This window comes from Labrus mixtus, unplaced genomic scaffold (genome assembly GCF_963584025.1).
Source record: "Labrus mixtus unplaced genomic scaffold, fLabMix1.1 SCAFFOLD_53, whole genome shotgun sequence".
Classification (NCBI taxonomy): Eukaryota; Metazoa; Chordata; class Actinopteri; order Labriformes; family Labridae; genus Labrus; species Labrus mixtus.
Window position 1 is genome coordinate 131,625 of NW_026870356.1, and position 15,876 is coordinate 147,500.

The window sequence follows — 15,876 nt, forward strand, 5'->3', positions numbered from 1 at the left end:
CAGCAGGATTATGGGTTGGGGTGGTCTTTGCTGGGCCTAAACAAACCTCTGAGGGGAGGACTCCACAGACCAGCCTCCTGTTTAAACATGGTTTGTTTTATCTGCTCACCAGAAGAAGAAACAGCTTTATAGGTTGTTTTCTTTAAACAGTTAGCTGTAGCCTCCTGGCTAACCTTGGCGTCCTCTGCCTGGCTCCAGTCATGTGTTGGAGCTGCTGCTGGTATGGCTTCATCAGTCTGACATGACAGGCCTGGTTTATACTCCTGCATCAAATCTGTAGCTACACCAAAGTGGCACACGCCATCGTGAGCACTACTTGTGCGTTGGTGAGTCTGTGAGGCTCTGCACTTCTTTGCTGATAAACACGAGCTGGCAGTTTTCAGATCCGTCATATTCTCTGCCTGCTTGTGTACAGGAAACTATGGCGACTGAAACCGAGCGCATCATGTTGGAGTCGGAGTTGATAAAAATCGAGCAGCAGTTGATTATACCGGTTTGTAGCGTTCTTCCTTCAGCAGAATTTAGAAAACAGCGGCGATACTGGAAATGTTGGAAATGCAGGAAATACGATTTTATCCAGCGATCCAATCACAGGGAACGAGGAAGCTTCTCGCTGTGAGGGAGCAGCGCTAACTCCTGCAGCACCATGCAGCCCATAATATACATATAGTAATAGTACTAAGGGAATCATTGTGCTCTTACTAGTTTAATTTAGTGTCTTTAATTCTTTACAGGCTAATTACAGCACTTTTAATTGTATTTTATTTCAAAATAAAAGTCAAATTATTAGAGTTTTCAATTCAATTTAACATCAACCCAACAATTGTTCATTTGATGCATCAATTAAGGAACTACAATGTGTTTGCTAACCTCTATGCCCCCCCCCCCGCCCCCCCTGTGCAGCTGGACCCCAGAACGCCTTCCCCTCTTTCCCCCCTTACGGGCGATATTCAGAACAACACGTGGACCTCGAGTGTGGTTGTTATGAGGCGTACCGTCTCCAAGGCAAAAATGTAGATTTCTGAGAGATGTTGATGTTCGAGGCTGAGAAGAGGGAGCACATTCCTCTCGCTCAGGAGTCAGTGTTAAAGAAAACTGAATGTTTACGATATACTCTCACCGGACACTTTATTAGGTTCAGCTGTTCAACTGCTCATTAATGCAAATATCTAATCAGCCAATCACATGGCAGCAACTCAATGCATTAAGCCATGTAGACACGGTCAAGACGATCTTCTGAAGTTCAAACTGAGCATCAGAATTGGAAAAAAGTTGATTTAAGAGACTTTGAACGTGGCGTGGTTGTTGGTGCCTGACGGGCTGGTTTGAGTATTTCAGCAACTGATAATCTACTCAGATTTTCATGCACAACCATCTCAAGGGTTTACAGAGAAAACGAAAAAATATCCAGTGAGCGGCCGTCCTCTTGTTGATGCCAGAGGTCAGAGGTCAGAGGAGAATGGTCAGACTGGTTTCAGCTGATAGAAAGACAACAGTAACTCAAATAACCCCTCGTTACAAACTGAGGTCCCTGTGTACTGATTGAGCATCGTTTAAACGCCACAGACTACCTGAGCGTTGTTGCTGACCATGTCCAACCCTTAATGACCACAGTGTACCTGTCTTCTGATGGCTACTTCCAGCAGGATAACACACCATGTCACAAAGCTCACATCATCTCAAACTGGTTTCTTGAACATGACGATGAGTTCACTGTACTCAAACGGCGTCCACAGTCACCACATCTCAATCCAACCTTTGGAATGTGGTGGAACGGGAGATTCGTCTCATGGATGTGCAGCCGACAAATCTGCAGCAACTGTGTGATGCTATCATGTTAATATGGACCAAAATCTGTTTCCAGTGTTTCCAGCACCTTGTTGAATCTATGCCACAAAGAATTAAGGCAGTCCTGAAGACAAAACGGGGTCCAACCCGGTCCTTGCAAGGTGTACCTGATAAAGTGGTCGATGAGTGTATATGTCTTTGATATGTTTGGACTTAAGAAGGAAGTTTGGTATTTTTTCCCTCTGTTGAATCATGCTGCTTGAGTCTCGTTCACTCCAGCGGAGGTGAGAGTGATTACACCTAGAGTCAATCTGGCACCGATTAGAGCTCCTCTCTGATTGGTCGTAGAGGACAGGTAACATGGTGTTTAATGTCTGTGAGAGCAGCAGACTGGATGATGGGTCGTTTTGAGAAGGCTGTGAGGAGAGACAGGTTTTTCTGTTTAAGTCAATTTTGGTTTCAACGGACAAAGCTACAATCTGGTCGTCATTTGTTTTCCCACTCAGACTGTCTGCCGTCCAGAAGTACAACAAAGGTATTACTGAATGATGTTGTTTTGTCTGTATCTAAAGCCACAATATGTCTGATTCTAAAGATGTCATTTCCTCTTTGCAAACATTACTTTTTTATCTTTTGTCTGAAGTTTTCAAGCAGCACAAAGACAGAAATGACTTCACAGTGTTTATTTTGCATAGATTTTTTATTGCTGATCATTTTGGCATGCAGGTTACATATTCAGTTTTCTGAACATTAAAAACTAAACAGTGAAAAATCTGATTCTTTATCATTTTCTGCGTTTAGCTTCAGCGTTTATTTGCAGCCGTACAGCAGGTTGATCCTCATGATGTCCCAGTAGGACATGCCCTGCCTCTGGCCGATCTGGACGTTGGAGTCGGGGATGGGGGTGATGGAGTCCTTGCCGTACTGGATGGAGAAGGCTGTTTTTCCATAGTGCATGATGGAGGAGTAGTCGTAGGGAGTGTTCAGGTTGTTGGTGGACGCCCTGTGGAAGTTGTAGGCCATCGGTGGGTCGATGTTCTCCCAGTTGATCCGGACGTAGTTGTCGCGGTCGCTCCTGGTCTGCTCGTGCTGGAAGCCCAGAGCGTGGTTGATCTCGTGCTGGATGATGCCGTGGTAGAGGCAGCCCTGCCTGTTGAGAGACAGCACCTGTCTGCCTCCCGTTCTGCCCAGAGCGGAGAAACATCCCGCTTCGTTCTCGATGCTGATGTAGTCGTACTCGTTCTTACGGGGGACGAAGCGGAGGCAGGTTCTGCTGTGGAACTCCTTCATGGCGTAGTCGATCTTCTGCCTTTCCCCGCTGGTGAACTGGCTGTTCACGGTGAAGGGGATCATCACCAGGCCGGTGGAGGCTTTCCTCCACAGGCAGCTCTGGGACCAGCACATCATGGCGTTTCTGGTTCTGGGAGCCAGCAGGTCTCCTTCCAGCAGGATCTCGTCTGTGCCGTTGTTGGAGGTCAGAATCCTGGTGGTGATGTCCACGCCGTCTGGGATTGTTTCTTCTTCTTCTGCGCTTCCTTCCTCCTGAAGAGGAAGAGCCTGAGAGAGGCCAAGCAGGAGCAGCAGCAGCAGGCTGGCAGACGGAGTCATGTTCAGGGTGGCTGTGGAGCTTCTGTGGAGAGCTGCTGTGGAGAGACTCCTTGAAGCTTGATGCTGGACTCAGCTCAGTCCACACTCTTTATACTCTCCTCTACAGGTGTGTCTGCAGCAGGATTATGGGTTGGGGTGGTCTTTGCTGGGCCTAAACAAACCTCTGAGGGGAGGACTCCACAGACCAGCCTCCTGTTTAAACATGGTTTGTTTTATCTGCTCACCAGAAGAAGAAACAGCTTTATAGGTTGTTTTCTTTAAACAGTTAGCTGTAGCCTCCTGGCTAACCTTGGCGTCCTCTGCCTGGCTCCAGTCATGTGTTGGAGCTGCTGCTGGTATGGCTTCATCAGTCTGACATGACAGGCCTGGTTTATACTCCTGCATCAAATCTGTAGCTACACCAAAGTGGCACACGCCATCGTGAGCACTACTTGTGCGTTGGTGAGTCTGTGAGGCTCTGCACTTCTTTGCTGATAAACACGAGCTGGCAGTTTTCAGATCCGTCATATTCTCTGCCTGCTTGTGTACAGGAAACTATGGCGACTGAAACCGAGCGCATCATGTTGGAGTCGGAGTTGATAAAAATCGAGCAGCAGTTGATTATACCGGTTTGTAGCGTTCTTCCTTCAGCAGAATTTAGAAAACAGCGGCGATACTGGAAATGTTGGAAATGCAGGAAATACGATTTTATCCAGCGATCCAATCACAGGGAACGAGGAAGCTTCTCGCTGTGAGGGAGCAGCGCTAACTCCTGCAGCACCATGCAGCCCATAATATACATATAGTAATAGTACTAAGGGAATCATTGTGCTCTTACTAGTTTAATTTAGTGTCTTTAATTCTTTACAGGCTAATTACAGCACTTTTAATTGTATTTTATTTCAAAATAAAAGTCAAATTATTAGAGTTTTCAATTCAATTTAACATCAACCCAACAATTGTTCATTTGATGCATCAATTAAGGAACTACAATGTGTTTGCTAACCTCTATGCCCCCCCCCCCCCCCCGCCCCCCCTGTGCAGCTGGACCCCAGAACGCCTTCCCCTCTTTCCCCCCTTACGGGCGATATTCAGAACAACACGTGGACCTCGAGTGTGGTTGTTATGAGGCGTACCGTCTCCAAGGCAAAAATGTAGATTTCTGAGAGATGTTGATGTTCGAGGCTGAGAAGAGGGAGCACATTCCTCTCGCTCAGGAGTCAGTGTTAAAGAAAACTGAATGTTTACGATATACTCTCACCGGACACTTTATTAGGTTCAGCTGTTCAACTGCTCATTAATGCAAATATCTAATCAGCCAATCACATGGCAGCAACTCAATGCATTAAGCCATGTAGACACGGTCAAGACGATCTTCTGAAGTTCAAACTGAGCATCAGAATTGGAAAAAAGTTGATTTAAGAGACTTTGAACGTGGCGTGGTTGTTGGTGCCTGACGGGCTGGTTTGAGTATTTCAGCAACTGATAATCTACTCAGATTTTCATGCACAACCATCTCAAGGGTTTACAGAGAAAACGAAAAAATATCCAGTGAGCGGCCGTCCTCTTGTTGATGCCAGAGGTCAGAGGTCAGAGGAGAATGGTCAGACTGGTTTCAGCTGATAGAAAGACAACAGTAACTCAAATAACCCCTCGTTACAAACTGAGGTCCCTGTGTACTGATTGAGCATCGTTTAAACGCCACAGACTACCTGAGCGTTGTTGCTGACCATGTCCAACCCTTAATGACCACAGTGTACCTGTCTTCTGATGGCTACTTCCAGCAGGATAACACACCATGTCACAAAGCTCACATCATCTCAAACTGGTTTCTTGAACATGACGATGAGTTCACTGTACTCAAACGGCGTCCACAGTCACCACATCTCAATCCAACCTTTGGAATGTGGTGGAACGGGAGATTCGTCTCATGGATGTGCAGCCGACAAATCTGCAGCAACTGTGTGATGCTATCATGTTAATATGGACCAAAATCTGTTTCCAGTGTTTCCAGCACCTTGTTGAATCTATGCCACAAAGAATTAAGGCAGTCCTGAAGACAAAACGGGGTCCAACCCGGTCCTTGCAAGGTGTACCTGATAAAGTGGTCGATGAGTGTATATGTCTTTGATATGTTTGGACTTAAGAAGGAAGTTTGGTATTTTTTCCCTCTGTTGAATCATGCTGCTTGAGTCTCGTTCACTCCAGCGGAGGTGAGAGTGATTACACCTAGAGTCAATCTGGCACCGATTAGAGCTCCTCTCTGATTGGTCGTAGAGGACAGGTAACATGGTGTTTAATGTCTGTGAGAGCAGCAGACTGGATGATGGGTCGTTTTGAGAAGGCTGTGAGGAGAGACAGGTTTTTCTGTTTAAGTCAATTTTGGTTTCAACGGACAAAGCTACAATCTGGTCGTCATTTGTTTTCCCACTCAGACTGTCTGCCGTCCAGAAGTACAACAAAGGTATTACTGAATGATGTTGTTTTGTCTGTATCTAAAGCCACAATATGTCTGATTCTAAAGATGTCATTTCCTCTTTGCAAACATTACTTTTTTATCTTTTGTCTGAAGTTTTCAAGCAGCACAAAGACAGAAATGACTTCACAGTGTTTATTTTGCATAGATTTTTTATTGCTGATCATTTTGGCATGCAGGTTACATATTCAGTTTTCTGAACATTAAAAACTAAACAGTGAAAAATCTGATTCTTTATCATTTTCTGCGTTTAGCTTCAGCGTTTATTTGCAGCCGTACAGCAGGTTGATCCTCATGATGTCCCAGTAGGACATGCCCTGCCTCTGGCCGATCTGGACGTTGGAGTCGGGGATGGGGGTGATGGAGTCCTTGCCGTACTGGATGGAGAAGGCTGTTTTTCCATAGTGCATGATGGAGGAGTAGTCGTAGGGAGTGTTCAGGTTGTTGGTGGACGCCCTGTGGAAGTTGTAGGCCATCGGTGGGTCGATGTTCTCCCAGTTGATCCGGACGTAGTTGTCGCGGTCGCTCCTGGTCTGCTCGTGCTGGAAGCCCAGAGCGTGGTTGATCTCGTGCTGGATGATGCCGTGGTAGAGGCAGCCCTGCCTGTTGAGAGACAGCACCTGTCTGCCTCCCGTTCTGCCCAGAGCGGAGAAACATCCCGCTTCGTTCTCGATGCTGATGTAGTCGTACTCGTTCTTACGGGGGACGAAGCGGAGGCAGGTTCTGCTGTGGAACTCCTTCATGGCGTAGTCGATCTTCTGCCTTTCCCCGCTGGTGAACTGGCTGTTCACGGTGAAGGGGATCATCACCAGGCCGGTGGAGGCTTTCCTCCACAGGCAGCTCTGGGACCAGCACATCATGGCGTTTCTGGTTCTGGGAGCCAGCAGGTCTCCTTCCAGCAGGATCTCGTCTGTGCCGTTGTTGGAGGTCAGAATCCTGGTGGTGATGTCCACGCCGTCTGGGATTGTTTCTTCTTCTTCTGCGCTTCCTTCCTCCTGAAGAGGAAGAGCCTGAGAGAGGCCAAGCAGGAGCAGCAGCAGCAGGCTGGCAGACGGAGTCATGTTCAGGGTGGCTGTGGAGCTTCTGTGGAGAGCTGCTGTGGAGAGACTCCTTGAAGCTTGATGCTGGACTCAGCTCAGTCCACACTCTTTATACTCTCCTCTACAGGTGTGTCTGCAGCAGGATTATGGGTTGGGGTGGTCTTTGCTGGGCCTAAACAAACCTCTGAGGGGAGGACTCCACAGACCAGCCTCCTGTTTAAACATGGTTTGTTTTATCTGCTCACCAGAAGAAGAAACAGCTTTATAGGTTGTTTTCTTTAAACAGTTAGCTGTAGCCTCCTGGCTAACCTTGGCGTCCTCTGCCTGGCTCCAGTCATGTGTTGGAGCTGCTGCTGGTATGGCTTCATCAGTCTGACATGACAGGCCTGGTTTATACTCCTGCATCAAATCTGTAGCTACACCAAAGTGGCACACGCCATCGTGAGCACTACTTGTGCGTTGGTGAGTCTGTGAGGCTCTGCACTTCTTTGCTGATAAACACGAGCTGGCAGTTTTCAGATCCGTCATATTCTCTGCCTGCTTGTGTACAGGAAACTATGGCGACTGAAACCGAGCGCATCATGTTGGAGTCGGAGTTGATAAAAATCGAGCAGCAGTTGATTATACCGGTTTGTAGCGTTCTTCCTTCAGCAGAATTTAGAAAACAGCGGCGATACTGGAAATGTTGGAAATGCAGGAAATACGATTTTATCCAGCGATCCAATCACAGGGAACGAGGAAGCTTCTCGCTGTGAGGGAGCAGCGCTAACTCCTGCAGCACCATGCAGCCCATAATATACATATAGTAATAGTACTAAGGGAATCATTGTGCTCTTACTAGTTTAATTTAGTGTCTTTAATTCTTTACAGGCTAATTACAGCACTTTTAATTGTATTTTATTTCAAAATAAAAGTCAAATTATTAGAGTTTTCAATTCAATTTAACATCAACCCAACAATTGTTCATTTGATGCATCAATTAAGGAACTACAATGTGTTTGCTAACCTCTATGCCCCCCCCCCCCCCCGCCCCCCCTGTGCAGCTGGACCCCAGAACGCCTTCCCCTCTTTCCCCCCTTACGGGCGATATTCAGAACAACACGTGGACCTCGAGTGTGGTTGTTATGAGGCGTACCGTCTCCAAGGCAAAAATGTAGATTTCTGAGAGATGTTGATGTTCGAGGCTGAGAAGAGGGAGCACATTCCTCTCGCTCAGGAGTCAGTGTTAAAGAAAACTGAATGTTTACGATATACTCTCACCGGACACTTTATTAGGTTCAGCTGTTCAACTGCTCATTAATGCAAATATCTAATCAGCCAATCACATGGCAGCAACTCAATGCATTAAGCCATGTAGACACGGTCAAGACGATCTTCTGAAGTTCAAACTGAGCATCAGAATTGGAAAAAAGTTGATTTAAGAGACTTTGAACGTGGCGTGGTTGTTGGTGCCTGACGGGCTGGTTTGAGTATTTCAGCAACTGATAATCTACTCAGATTTTCATGCACAACCATCTCAAGGGTTTACAGAGAAAACGAAAAAATATCCAGTGAGCGGCCGTCCTCTTGTTGATGCCAGAGGTCAGAGGTCAGAGGAGAATGGTCAGACTGGTTTCAGCTGATAGAAAGACAACAGTAACTCAAATAACCCCTCGTTACAAACTGAGGTCCCTGTGTACTGATTGAGCATCGTTTAAACGCCACAGACTACCTGAGCGTTGTTGCTGACCATGTCCAACCCTTAATGACCACAGTGTACCTGTCTTCTGATGGCTACTTCCAGCAGGATAACACACCATGTCACAAAGCTCACATCATCTCAAACTGGTTTCTTGAACATGACGATGAGTTCACTGTACTCAAACGGCGTCCACAGTCACCACATCTCAATCCAACCTTTGGAATGTGGTGGAACGGGAGATTCGTCTCATGGATGTGCAGCCGACAAATCTGCAGCAACTGTGTGATGCTATCATGTTAATATGGACCAAAATCTGTTTCCAGTGTTTCCAGCACCTTGTTGAATCTATGCCACGAAGAATTAAGGCAGTCCTGAAGACAAAACGGGGTCCAACCCGGTCCTTGCAAGGTGTACCTGATAAAGTGGTCGATGAGTGTATATGTCTTTGATATGTTTGGACTTAAGAAGGAAGTTTGGTATTTTTTCCCTCTGTTGAATCATGCTGCTTGAGTCTCGTTCACTCCAGCGGAGGTGAGAGTGATTACACCTAGAGTCAATCTGGCACCGATTAGAGCTCCTCTCTGATTGGTCGTAGAGGACAGGTAACATGGTGTTTAATGTCTGTGAGAGCAGCAGACTGGATGATGGGTCGTTTTGAGAAGGCTGTGAGGAGAGACAGGTTTTTCTGTTTAAGTCAATTTTGGTTTCAACGGACAAAGCTACAATCTGGTCGTCATTTGTTTTCCCACTCAGACTGTCTGCCGTCCAGAAGTACAACAAAGGTATTACTGAATGATGTTGTTTTGTCTGTATCTAAAGCCACAATATGTCTGATTCTAAAGATGTCATTTCCTCTTTGCAAACATTACTTTTTTATCTTTTGTCTGAAGTTTTCAAGCAGCACAAAGACAGAAATGACTTCACAGTGTTTATTTTGCATAGATTTTTTATTGCTGATCATTTTGGCATGCAGGTTACATATTCAGTTTTCTGAACATTAAAAACTAAACAGTGAAAAATCTGATTCTTTATCATTTTCTGCGTTTAGCTTCAGCGTTTATTTGCAGCCGTACAGCAGGTTGATCCTCATGATGTCCCAGTAGGACATGCCCTGCCTCTGGCCGATCTGGACGTTGGAGTCGGGGATGGGGGTGATGGAGTCCTTGCCGTGCTGGATGGAGAAGGCTGTTCTTCCATAGTGCATGATGGAGGAGTAGTCGTAGGGAGTGTTCAGGTTGTTGGTGGACGCCTTGTGGAAGTTGCCGGCCCTCTGTGGGTCGATGTTCTCCCAGTTGATCCGGACGTAGTTGTCGCGGTCGCTCCTGGACTGCTCGTGCTGGAAGCCCAGAGCGTGGTTGATCTCGTGCTGGATGATGCCGTGGTAGAGGCAGCCCTGCCTGTTGAGAGACAGCACCTGTCTGCCTCCCGTTCTGCCCAGATTGGAGAAACATCCCGCTTCGTTCTCGATGCTGATGTAGTCGTACTCGTTCTTACGGGGGACGAAGCGGAGGCAGGTTTTGCTGTGGAACTCCTTCATGGCGTAGTCGATCTTCTGCCTTTCCCCGCTGGTGAACTGGCTGTTCACGGTAAAGGGGATCATCACCAGGCCGGTGGAGGCTTTCCTCCACAGGCAGCTCTGGGACCAGCACATCATGGCGTTTCTGGTTCTGGGAGCCAGCAGGTCTCCTTCCAGCAGGATCTCGTCTGTGCCGTTGTTGGAGGTCAGAATCCTGGTGGTGATGTCCACGCCGTCTGGGATTGTTTCTTCTTCTTCTGCGCTTCCTTCCTCCTGAAGAGGAAGAGCCTGAGAGAGGCCAAGCAGGAGCAGCAGCAGCAGGCTGGCAGACGGAGTCATGTTCAGGGTGGCTGTGGAGCTTCTGTGGAGAGCTGCTGTGGAGAGACTCCTTGAAGCTTGATGCTGGACTCAGCTCAGTCCACACTCTTTATACTCTCCTCTACAGGTGTGTCTGCAGCAGGATTATGGGTTGGGGTGGTCTTTGCTGGGCCTAAACAAACCTCTGAGGGGAGGACTCCACAGACCAGCCTCCTGTTTAAACATGGTTTGTTTTATCTGCTCACCAGAAGAAGAAACAGCTTTATAGGTTGTTTTCTTTAAACAGTTAGCTGTAGCCTCCTGGCTAACCTTGGCGTCCTCTGCCTGGCTCCAGTCATGTGTTGGAGCTGCTGCTGGTATGGCTTCATCAGTCTGACATGACAGGCCTGGTTTATACTCCTGCATCAAATCTGTAGCTACACCAAAGTGGCACACGCCATCGTGAGCACTACTTGTGCGTTGGTGAGTCTGTGAGGCTCTGCACTTCTTTGCTGATAAACACGAGCTGGCAGTTTTCAGATCCGTCATATTCTCTGCCTGCTTGTGTACAGGAAACTATGGCGACTGAAACCGAGCGCATCATGTTGGAGTCGGAGTTGATAAAAATCGAGCAGCAGTTGATTATACCGGTTTGTAGCGTTCTTCCTTCAGCAGAATTTAGAAAACAGCGGCGATACTGGAAATGTTGGAAATGCAGGAAATACGATTTTATCCAGCGATCCAATCACAGGGAACGAGGAAGCTTCTCGCTGTGAGGGAGCAGCGCTAACTCCTGCAGCACCATGCAGCCCATAATATACATATAGTAATAGTACTAAGGGAATCATTGTGCTCTTACTAGTTTAATTTAGTGTCTTTAATTCTTTACAGGCTAATTGCAGCACTTTTAATTGTATTTTATTTCAAAATAAAAGTCAAATTATTAGAGTTTTCAATTCAATTTAACATCAACCCAACAATTGTTCATTTGATGCATCAATTAAGGAACTACAATGTGTTTGCTAACCTCTATGCCCCCCCCCCCCCGCCCCCCCTGTGCAGCTGGACCCCAGAACGCCTTCCCCTCTTTCCCCCCTTACGGGCGATATTCAGAACAACACGTGGACCTCGAGTGTGGTTGTTATGAGGCGTACCGTCTCCAAGGCAAAAATGTAGATTTCTGAGAGATGTTGATGTTCGAGGCTGAGAAGAGGGAGCACATTCCTCTCGCTCAGGAGTCAGTGTTAAAGAAAACTGAATGTTTACGATATACTCTCACCAGACAGGCTGCAGTGTGAAGAGTCCATCAGTATTAACTCATCCATTCATACACATTCACACACTGATGGTAGAGGCTGCAGTGTAAAGAGTCCATCAGTATTAACTCATCCATTCATACACATTCACACACTGATGGTAGAGGCTGCTGAGTAAAGAGTCCATCAGTATTAACTCATCCATTCATACACTACACATTCACATACTGATGGTAGAGGCTGCAGTATAAAGAGTCCATCAGTATTAACTCATCCATTCACACACATTCACACACTGATGGTAGAGGCTGCAGTGTAAAGAGTCCATCAGTATTAACTCATCCATTCACACACATTCACACACTGATGGTAGAGGCTGCTGAGTAAAGAGTCCATCAGTATTAACTCATCCATTCTTACACATTCACACGCTGATGGTAGAGGCTGCTGAGTAAAGAGTCCATCAGTATTAACTCATCCATTCATACACATTCACACACTGATGGTAGAGGCTGCTGAGTAGAGTCCATCAGTATTAACTCATCCATTCATACACATTCACACACTGATGGTAGAGGCTGCTGAGTAAAGAGTCCATCAGTATTAACTCATCCATTCATACACATTCACACACTGATGGTAGAGGCCGCTGAGTAAAGAGTCCGTCAGTATTAACTCATCCATTCATACACATTCACACACTGATGGTAGAGGCTGCTGAGTAAAAAGTCCGTCAGTATTAACTCATCCATTCATACACATTCACACACTGATGGTAGAGGCCGCTGAGTAAAGAGTTCGTCAGTATTAACTCATCCATTCATACACATTCACACTGATGGTATAGGCCGCTGAGTAAAGAGTCCGTCAGTATTAACTCATCCATTTATACACATTCACACACTGATGGTAGAGGCTGCTGAGTAAAGAGTCCATCAGTATTAACTCATCCATTCATACACATTCACACGCTGATGGTAGAGGCCGCTGAGTAAAGAGTCCATCAGTATTAACTCATCCATTCATACACATTCACACACTGACGGTAGAGGCCGCTGAGTAAAGAGTCCGTCAGTATTCACTCATCCATTCATACACATTCACACACTGATGGTAGAGGCCGCTGAGTAAAGAGTCCGTCAGTATTAACTCATCTATTCATCCACATTCACACACTGACGGTAGAGGCTGCTGAGTAAAGAGTCCGTCAGTATTAACTCATCCATTCATCCACATTCACACACTGATGGTAGAGGCCGCTGAGTAAAGAGTCCATCAGTATTAACTCATCCATTCATACACATTCACACACTGATGGTAGAGGCTGCTGAGTAAAGAGTCCGTCAGTATTAACTCATCTATTCATCCACATTCAGACTGATGAAGCAGTGGGAGCAACTTGGGATTAAGTGTCCAAGGACACATCAGACATGTGGCTGCAGGAGCTGGGGATCGATCACCTGACCTTCCGGTTGAGAGATGACAGACTCTACCATTGAACCACAGCCGCTCACTTGTGGTTTGACTGACATATCCTACTTTTTGTTGGGGGTTGGGTCACTCCAAAGCGTTACCAGATGGATCTGATGGGTCATCGAATGATGGTTGGAAGAGATGAAAAAGTCCTCTTGTCAGAAGTATATCTTCCTTTGTCTGAATCCTCGTGTTGTCTTACTCCGTTCACTATCCTGTTTGTATTTGTTTGCAGAGTCACAACAACAAGATGTTAAAGAACCTCTTCTCCGTTTTTGTCTTTCAGAGCGACTTATCTGGGCAGGACGTTGTCCTCCGCCTCTCCTCTGAACGCTGCAGCGGCATCAACATGGAGCTGTGGCTCACTGCTGTCTACGGATACAAAGGCCCCCTGCTGGTCAGAACCTGGAACTACACAAACTAATCACAGCTCATAAATCCATGCTATTTCTCTGCTGTTAGTCGTCAAATGTGCCGTCTGAGGCAATGTCCTCACCTTTGTTTTAGAACATAAAATCATCATAGACTCCACTCCACTTCAACATTTTAGAGCCCTCAGAATTTATTCAGAGATGATCGCAATCTCCACCAAACATATTAAAATGTAGAGATTAACTTTTTGCAGCATTACTTGATGTTTAGCATCCTGAATTGTATCAGTGTTGAGGTTCAAACATTGAACATGTGTGATGAAAGGCTTTATATGTGATGTTTTGATCCAGCAGGTGTCGCCCTTGAGCTCCAACATGAAACCAAAACAACTTGCGCTGCATTGTTGTGTTCGCATGCTAATGCTAGCGATCTTTATTCTGCTCGTATCTTCACACTGCATGTAAATTTACCTGAAATGAGCGTGATCTAGAAACACAGTTAAGCAGTGAGTACAGTATGTTATTCTTCTTTTCTCTAGTCCCTCAATTAAACAACTTTTATACGTGAGGGGAGGAGTCAGCCGGAAGTCCCGGCGATGTAAACAAAGTGAAGATAGGACTCTGAAAACTCTGAAAACATCACAGACAGTGGGACTCGGGTGTTACACCCATTGTAGACAGTCATGACTCACAGAGTTATTTTCAGAGGAGATACTTGATTTATATATTTAAGAGTGAAAAATCACAAATAAAGACTTTAAAGTCGATGGTTTCATTTCAGGGTCTGGGATGTTTTGTGGCGTGGAGCATCAGGTGCGTGCAGGTGGATCACCCTGCGGTCAGCAGCAAACAGCTGACTCTCAGTATGTTTGCTGTGACCGTGTTCAGCGTGTCCGGGGTGACGGGGTCTCTGCTGACGTCCCATAATCCTCCTGTGCAGTTCTGTGTGGTCAGCAGCCTCGTCCTCTGCTGCAACATCTTCACTCTGAGCTGCATGTTCGGCCCAAAGGTCAGCGCGACGCAACGCCAGCAGTTCTGCAGACTGACACACAGTGACAAAAAAACAACGTCCACATCATGTTGATGATGGTTTTTGTTTTCATGTTGTTGCAGTTTGTGTACGTGTGTTTCCATGGCAGCGAGCTGCAGCAGCCTCTGGAGCTGCGGGCTGCAGAAGACGAGGAAGACGAGCAGCTGAGGAGGTTAAACCTGCTGCTGAAGAGTCACACTGAGCAGGTGAGGACGACGTCAACCTGTGACATGACATGCCTCAAAGGGCTGGTTCACTCAAATAATGTTGCTTCTGTTTTTGCAGCTGGATTTAGAAATAGAAACCATCAGCATGCAGCTCTGTGAAGAGTCAGAGTCGGCTGATTCTGACCCAACGCTCCTCAACACGACGAGAGGAAGAAACAATGGTAAACAAAGAAACATGAAATCTTATTATCCAGGGTGTGTTAGCCTAGCTTAGCACAAAGAGTGGAAGCAGGGGGAAACTGCTAGCTCGGCTCCATCAGAAGAAAAACAAACAAACAAAAACTGGATTATAATCAGGGACCAATCAGGTCGCAGCTTTTTATGTTTATTTTTAAACAGTGTTTTCTATTCTGACGCTCTGTTGAGGTTTATAAATGTAGCTTCAGAAAGGTTTAATGAGGCTGTGAGAGCTGTTCAGATCCCGTCATGTTGTAAACTTAAAGATGGCCTCCCTCCATCACAGACAGACTTCTCCCTGTGACTCGCGTGTTCTGTGTCAGCAGGTGAAGGCCGATCTGTGGTGTCGGCTCTGATCTGTTCTGAGGATACAAACTCTGACAGGAAACCTCTGAGTCCAGACGACATCAACTCTCCTGAACAGTGAGTCCAACACAAACACATAAACACACAAACACACAGGATTCAAACAGATAATGTCCACACAGTGATGCCTTCTGTTTGTGTACAGATTCAAAACATCATAGAGAGCTTAAAAGCGCCTACCTTCTCTGGTCCAAACAAATCCAGAGCATTCAGGAGCAGAATCTAAAGTTAGAAGGAGGACATACTGGCTGCTGCATTGTTGTCAGAGAAGCCAGCACTTCAACATGTTTCCTTAATGATCAGATAGTAAGATACCTTTATCATCTCACTCTCTACACAGCTCACTGATTGGACCTTTAGACTTCAAAATATGAACATAAAGTCAAAGTATGGCTTAAAATATGCTTTAATATTTCAAAAACTCAACTCAGAAAGACTTTTCTGACTTCAGACAGAAGACAAACCTAAAAATGGGTGTTTTGTGTTTTGTGTTTTCTGTCAGCGTGCAGCGCCGTCTCTCCGTCCAGCTGCCCATCCTCCATCACTCCTACATGCCCGTCATCGGGGGCGTCAGCGCCAGCAGCTCCAGCC

General features: G+C 46.2%; 4 protein-coding genes across 5 annotated transcripts in view; 1 reads left to right on the forward strand and 3 right to left on the reverse strand.

The window, feature by feature from the left end:
• The window catches only part of LOC132970608 (gamma-aminobutyric acid type B receptor subunit 2-like), a 91,440-nt gene that overhangs the window by 75,298 nt on the left and 266 nt on the right, over positions 1–15,876 (forward strand). Inside the window, exons 14-19 of one of the 2 annotated variants that reach the window (XM_061034463.1) lie at positions 13,401–13,511; positions 14,267–14,494; positions 14,599–14,721; positions 14,801–14,903; positions 15,243–15,342; positions 15,788–15,876. The exon at positions 15,788–15,876 is cut by the window's right edge and continues 266 nt beyond it. In XM_061034463.1, the coding sequence (XP_060890446.1) occupies positions 13,401–13,511; positions 14,267–14,494; positions 14,599–14,721; positions 14,801–14,903; positions 15,243–15,342; positions 15,788–15,876 (754 nt within the window). The remainder of the gene's footprint in view (positions 1–13,400; positions 13,512–14,266; positions 14,495–14,598; positions 14,722–14,800; positions 14,904–15,242; positions 15,343–15,787) is intronic. The other variant, XM_061034464.1, reaches the window with a different exon arrangement.
• On the reverse strand, positions 2,586–3,396 carry LOC132970616 (high choriolytic enzyme 1-like). Its single transcript, XM_061034473.1, has one exon. The coding sequence runs from the start codon at positions 3,394–3,396 to the stop codon at positions 2,599–2,601; it is 798 nt and encodes a 265-aa protein (XP_060890456.1). The 3' UTR covers positions 2,586–2,598.
• Positions 6,102–6,912, reverse strand: LOC132970611 (high choriolytic enzyme 1-like). Its single transcript, XM_061034466.1, has one exon. The coding sequence runs from the start codon at positions 6,910–6,912 to the stop codon at positions 6,115–6,117; it is 798 nt and encodes a 265-aa protein (XP_060890449.1). The 3' UTR covers positions 6,102–6,114.
• On the reverse strand, positions 9,617–10,427 carry LOC132970610 (high choriolytic enzyme 1-like). Its single transcript, XM_061034465.1, has one exon. It carries the CDS (start codon positions 10,425–10,427, stop codon positions 9,630–9,632), a length of 798 nt encoding a protein of 265 aa, XP_060890448.1. The 3' UTR covers positions 9,617–9,629.